Here is a 6038-nt window from a genome sequence, read left to right as displayed (position 1 = left end):
ACACAGGTTCCATCCTTGGTCTGGGAGGATCCCGCATGCCATGGAGTAGCTAAGCCCGCGCGCTGCAACTGCTGAGCCAGTGCGCCTGGAGCCTGTGATCTGGAACAAGAAAAGCCACTGCGATGAGAAGCCCATGCGCCACTAGAGAGTAGCCCCCACTTGTTTCAACTACAGAAAAAGCCTGAGCAGCAGTGAAGTCCCAGCACAGCCAGAAATAAAGAAGTAAAATTATTTTTGAAAAAATGAGAAAAATATTTAAAAAAAAAAGAAAAAATCTTGAGACCTTAAGTGTTGACACTGGGAACCTAAGAAAATACTGCGACAATCTATCCCTGCCCCCACCCTTCCAGTCCAGGGGATTGCTGGCTGCTACCTGGAGTGAGACACTCTGGTCTTGCTGTTTCTTGCTCTTCTCCTTAATACTGTGGAACCTTGTCGGTTATCACTGTATCATTGTCCCCATTTGACAGGTGAGAACACTAAGGAAGTGAGGTGGAGGTTGCCTGCATTAGGCTGCTAATTAACACCTGTCTCTGGGGTGGCCTGCCCTCCCTACATTGTTCTGTATTTGCAGCCTGAGTTGGTGAACTTTAGCTCTGACACCGACTTCACTGTTCCATCCTGTGCCTCAGCAGACGCTAAGCTTGCATTTCCTCCTCTTCCGGAAAGTGATTAAGAGCGTGGGTTTTGGAACTAGACTAACTTGGATTTGGCTCCTGTCTCTGTGGCCATGGAAAGTCTTGTGAGTTGAATTGTGTTCCCTGAAGAGATACATTGACGTCCTCACCCCCAGCACTTCAGAGAATGACCTTATTTGGAAAGAGGGTTATTGCAGATGTACTTAGTTAAGACGAGGTTGTACTGGAGAAAGGCCCCAACTCAGCCTGCTTGGTGTTCTTATTAGAAGGATGACTGTGTGGAGACACAGACTCCATATAAAGATGGAGACAGTTTGGAGAGTGGGTGCGTCTAAAAGCCAAGGAGCACGAGGAATTGCTGGCATTACCTGGAGCTAGAAGAGAGGCATGGAAGAAGTTCTCCGTCACAGCCTTCAGAAGGAACCAGCCCTGCCGTCACCTTGACTTCAGCTTGCTAGCCTCCATAACTATGAGGGCATAAATTCCTGTTGTTTTCAGCCAGCTAGTTTGTGGTGCTTTGTTATGGTAGGCCTGGAAGACTAACATATAAGAAGTTATTTGAAATTCCTGAACTTGGTTGTGTTCATCTGTAGAGCTGGTATAACATACCCTGCATCATGGACTTCCCCGGTGGCATTAGTGGTAAAGAACCCACCTGCCCCGTTCAGGAGACCTAAAGAGACACGGTTCTATTCCTGGGTATTCAGGAGACGTAAAGAGACACAGTTCAATCCCTGGGCTGGGAAGGTCCCCTAGCGGAGGGCCTGGCAACCTACTGCAGCATTCTTGCCTGGAAAATCCCATGGACAGAGGAGCTCGTCCATGGGGTTGCAAAGAGTCAGACAGGACTGAAGCGACTTCACGTGCATGCATGCACATACCCTGCGATGTATGATTTTTTTTTTTTTTGGTGATAATTGAGAAGCAGCCTCTGCTTTCTTATTTTAGTCTAGAAAGGCAAAGCTGATGTAGCTGACTTCTTTGTGCTCTTTGTTCCTCCCTTTAGCTGAGTGAGGAGTTGGATCAGGTGGTTGAGAACTCAGAGCAGGCGGACGAGCGGGACAAGGAGACGGTCAAGGTCCATGGTCCAGGGATCTTACCAGGTGAGTGGATTCAGCACTGGGGGTGGACGTGACCGGTGCTGAGCCATTGCTGTGGCTGCAGGCCCCAGTCCAGCCGGACACCTGTGTCAGAGGGGTAGTCCTGCCCGGTGTTGGATCTCCAGTGTCACCGTCATTTTGCGGCCATACATATTGGATGCAACGGCAGGGACTTTGCATCTCTGCTTTTCTGTTTCTTTTTCCCTGGGAAGCTGTCGGCAGTTGAGCCTCTGATACCTGGGTCACTTCCCAGGGCCCTCTGGGAGATTATCTGGTAAGCTCACATCTCCGACAAGAGGCCTCTCCAGTTTTGTTGCCCAGCTAGCTGGTCCCATCAGTAAGGTGGCATCCTGCAGGGCCTGGCAGTGACAACGTCTGGTACCTCCACCACCTCTTCCTCCTGCCTACACTCTGCTCCCTTAGCTTCCATAACGTGACACTGTACTTCTCAGACCACTCCTTGCAGCCTCTTTTGTAGTCACCCTCCCGCTCTTGGGTGTTAACTGTTTGTCAGAGGCCCCCTTCTCTCAGTCTCTGGTGGGTGGCCTCGCCCAGGCCCCCTCCCCTGCTTCAGTCATTGTTTGCACACACGTGTCTGCTGTGGTTTTATCTCTGGCCCAGAGGTACCTTTTTACATATGCTGTGTACCCTGATTCCCAGATGATGGCTCTGCCTGGATGTCCTAAAGTTCCCCCGAACTCCACATGTCCAAAATTGACCTCATGTTTTCCCCACTGCCAGCTTGACCCTCTCCCAGTGTTTCCTGTTTCCAGGGACAATGCCATCACCACCCAGTTGGACCCGAGAGTCATTCTTTTTTCCTTCCTTCCCCGCTTCCCCGTTTTCACTGCCCCTTGACCCTGCTGGCGTTTTTCTTCAGGCCTCGCTCCAGGCTTTTCTGTTGTTTTATTCCTCTGCCTGGAGTTTTCTTCTGTCTGTCAGTTAGTTAATGCATAATCATCTTTCAGCTGTCAGCTCACTCTTTTTTTCCTGCAAAGCCTTGTCTGACTGCCTGGCTGGATCATGTCCACTGTCACTGGTAGCCTCGCGTCTCTGGCTTGCAACTGTCGCTGATGGAATGGTATAAGAGTTGGCCTGACTGTTGGGTTAATGTCTGTGTAGTCTACTAGACTATAAACCCCACCAAGGTAGAGACCAGTCCCTTTTGCTTCCCCACTCAGCCCTGGCCGTGCAATAAGGATTTGTCAAATGAATGCCTGAGTGAGTGAGTGAGTGGAGTCCTGCCTGACTCCAGCTTCTTGGGTGGATTGAGGGAGGTGGGGTTCTGCTCTTCTAGACTCCCATATTTGGAGGGGTGGGGATGGGATCGGAAATTCTGTGACTGTGCCTAATCCTTAGAGAAGACTTTGTAGAAGGAAGGAGGCAGGAAGGGCGGCTAACATTTACTGACTGCTTCCCCTGGGCCAGGCTCTGTCATCCCCACGGCCCATCTAATTCTCATGACAGCCCTGTGAGGCGGTCATCCTCTTGATTCCACTTGAGGCCCTAAGGCTCAGGGAGATTAAGTGCATTGTGGGAGAATCTTGAAGCTGGCCTGCAGACTGACTGCATCAGGCTCTGTCTGACCCCAGATGCTTTCTACTGCACCTGTGATTTAAAAAAAAAATAACTTACGCATCCTTCTATTAAATTCCAATGTGCCAAAGGTTGTGGCAGGACTGCGCCGACTCTGACTCTGGACATTGCCTCCGAGGGAGACAATGCCCTGAGGTCCTAGGGAGAAGGTTTTGAAAGCCTTGTGTATTCGTTTCTAACTTTTATGTAACAAATTACCACAAACTTAGTGACGTAAAACAGCTCAGGTTTATTATCTGACAGTCCTGGAGGTCAGAAGTCCAAAATGAGTCTCCCTGGGCTAAAGTTAAAGTGTCAGCAGGCCTCAATTCCTTTCTGGAGGCTCCAGCGAAGAATCTATTTTAGTGCCTTTTCCAGCGTCTCAAGGCTGCCTGCCTTTCTCAGCTCATGTCCCTTCTTCCACCTTCAGGTCTTTCTCAGATCTGCTCGTTCTGACACTGACTTCTGCCTCCTCCTTCCATGTTTAAAGAGCCCTTGTGATTATACTGGGCCCATCCAGGTAATCCAGAATCATTTCCCTGTTGTTGTCTGTTTTGAATCGGTCATCTGTGTATTTGGGTTGTGCTGGGTGTTTGTTGCTGCATGTGGACTTGGTCTCATTGTGGCAGTAGGGGCTACTCTTTGTTGCACTGACAGGCTTAGGCTTCTCTGCGGTGGCTTCTCCTGTTTTTCAGCACAGGCTCTAGGTGCATGAGCTTTCGTAGTTGGTGCCTCGCGGGCCCCAGAGCACATGGGCTTCAGTAGTTGTGGCGCACAGGCTCAGTTGCTCCAAGGCATGCGGGTTCTTCCTGGACCAGGGATTGAACCCATTTCCCTTGCATTGGCAGGTGGACTCAGCCCCTGAATGGAGAGTCCCATTTCCCCGTTTTAAGATCAGATAATCAGCAACTATAATCCCACCTTTGCCCTGTAATTGACATACTTATAGGCTCCAAGCTTGAGGACGTGGACACCTGTGGTGGGTCATTATTTTGCCTGTTGCACCCCGAACGGCCCTCTTGCCCCGAGGCAGAAGAGGATGGATGGAGGCAGCAGGAAGAGGATGGAGGCCAGGCTTGGAAAGACGAAGTTTCCTGTTGTGCTTCCTTTCAGAGATAAATGCCAGGCAAATGAAGACATGGCCATGATGACCTTCAACCTTAGCAGCCTCTCTTTCTGCCTCAGATTCCTGGGGCCTCAAAGCCTGAGATGAGTCAGAGCAGGAAGCCAGCCACCAGGCAGAACGGATTTTGGGTAGTTTGTTGGCCAGCAAGAGCCTTCCCTGATTTTGGGGAACTCTGCTGGATATGTGTCCTGTTTAGACTGTAGACAGTCCGGTGCTCAGAAGTCCCTTCAGCAGGTCTCAGTAGTGACTTTGACGATGTGGGGTACAACTTTCCGAGCTCGTGGCGTGCCTCTGAGTCCCCTCACGGTAATAAAACTAATGGTACTGATGACGACAGCCATGCTGGCTAGGTGCTTTCCTGTACCAGCCCTGGGTGGGGCTTTCTCTACAGACTCTATCACTACTTTATAATCCTCCTAGCCACTTTCTGGGGGAGATGTTTAGTCCCAGTTGATAGACAAACCAGGGGCACAGAGGAGTACCGTGCTCCGGCTGAATGAATGGCAGGGCTCCCGATGAACCCAGGCCTGTCTCTCTGAATGTATTCTGACTCTGGCTCAGTTGTTCCTGGATGAGGGGCTTTCTTGTCCCAAACGCCTGCCTGACATCCGCCAGAGTCACTCACGGACTCCTTCATCTTTGCGCCAAATGCCAAAACCACAAAGAAGGGGAGTGAGACATGGCCTGCTTCCAAGAGCTCATGGAGAGAGAAGCTCATGTGGAGAGAGAAGGCAGGTTACCCCGAGAAGAACATAACCCTCCTTCTACAGAGCCTGCCCTGAACAACCGAAAGGGGTCCGTTTCTCCCTGTCGCCTGCTTTCCTAGCGTTCATTACTTTTCTTTTGTAGCATGTAGCACAGCTGAGAGGGCGCATTTACTGACTGTAATTCTTCAGTTGCGTCAGCCCCTTGGGCCTGCCCCGGAGTTCTGGGAGGCACGAAGGCTTGTCCCCTCTACTCTCACTGTAATTCCAGTGCTTAGTAGCCTGGCCCTCTCTAGGTGCTCTGGGAGAGGGAGGTGGGGATTTAGAGCAGGAAAGCATCGTATCTAAGCCAACTTGAATGAATGAGTGAATGAAGGCCAAAGAAATGCTAGAGACAGGGGCTTCAGGAATGAATGAGCAAGGGCTAGTTGCTGAAGGAAGTGGGATTAATCCGAGGGTGATGTATGGGTGGAAAAGAAGGGCTGGCGGGGAGGAGGGGTGGCATGTGCAAGCACATAGCGGTGGAAATGAAAATAGGACATTTCAGAATCAGTAGGAAGCACAGTGGTTGGACAGGCTTGATGAGAGAAGCAGAGGGAGGTGAGGTAGGAAAGCCTGGCTGGGTCAGACTGGGGCTGGGGTTTCAGCATTGGCGGTTTGGGCTTTCTCTAGGGAGCAGCAGTATTTAAAGTAATTAGAACAGAACAGTAAGGAATGAAGCGGGCATTTAAGGAAGGTGAGTGTGGCAGGGTGTGGGGCTGGATTAAGTTGAAGCAAGCCAACTGTGGAAAATTCTTAAGGAAATGGGAATACCAGACCACATTACCTGCCTCCTGAGAAATCTGTATGCAGGTCAAGAAGCAACAGTTAGAACTGGACATGGAACAACAGTCTG

At 50.5% G+C, this 6038-nt stretch overlaps 1 protein-coding gene across 4 annotated transcripts in view; it reads left to right on the top strand.

The window, feature by feature from the left end:
- The first annotated feature begins 241 nt into the window (after positions 1 to 241).
- TMEM206 (transmembrane protein 206) overlaps positions 242 to 6038 on the top strand; it is a 31623-nt gene continuing 25826 nt past the window's right edge. The window contains exons 1-2 of one of the 4 annotated variants that reach the window (XM_010853027.1): positions 242 to 742; positions 1645 to 1741. In XM_010853027.1, the coding sequence (XP_010851329.1) occupies positions 731 to 742; positions 1645 to 1741 (109 nt within the window). In that variant the 5' untranslated portion in view covers positions 242 to 730. The other 3 variants (XM_010853028.1, XM_010853030.1, XM_010853029.1) reach the window with 3 other exon arrangements.

The sequence above is a fragment of the Bison bison genome, unplaced genomic scaffold (assembly GCF_000754665.1).
Source record: "Bison bison bison isolate TAMUID 2011002044 unplaced genomic scaffold, Bison_UMD1.0 scf7180017864322, whole genome shotgun sequence".
Taxonomy (NCBI): domain Eukaryota; kingdom Metazoa; phylum Chordata; class Mammalia; order Artiodactyla; family Bovidae; genus Bison; species Bison bison.
The sequence above is the reverse complement of the archived record's forward strand: the minus strand, read 5'-3'. Positions and strand labels throughout refer to the sequence as shown.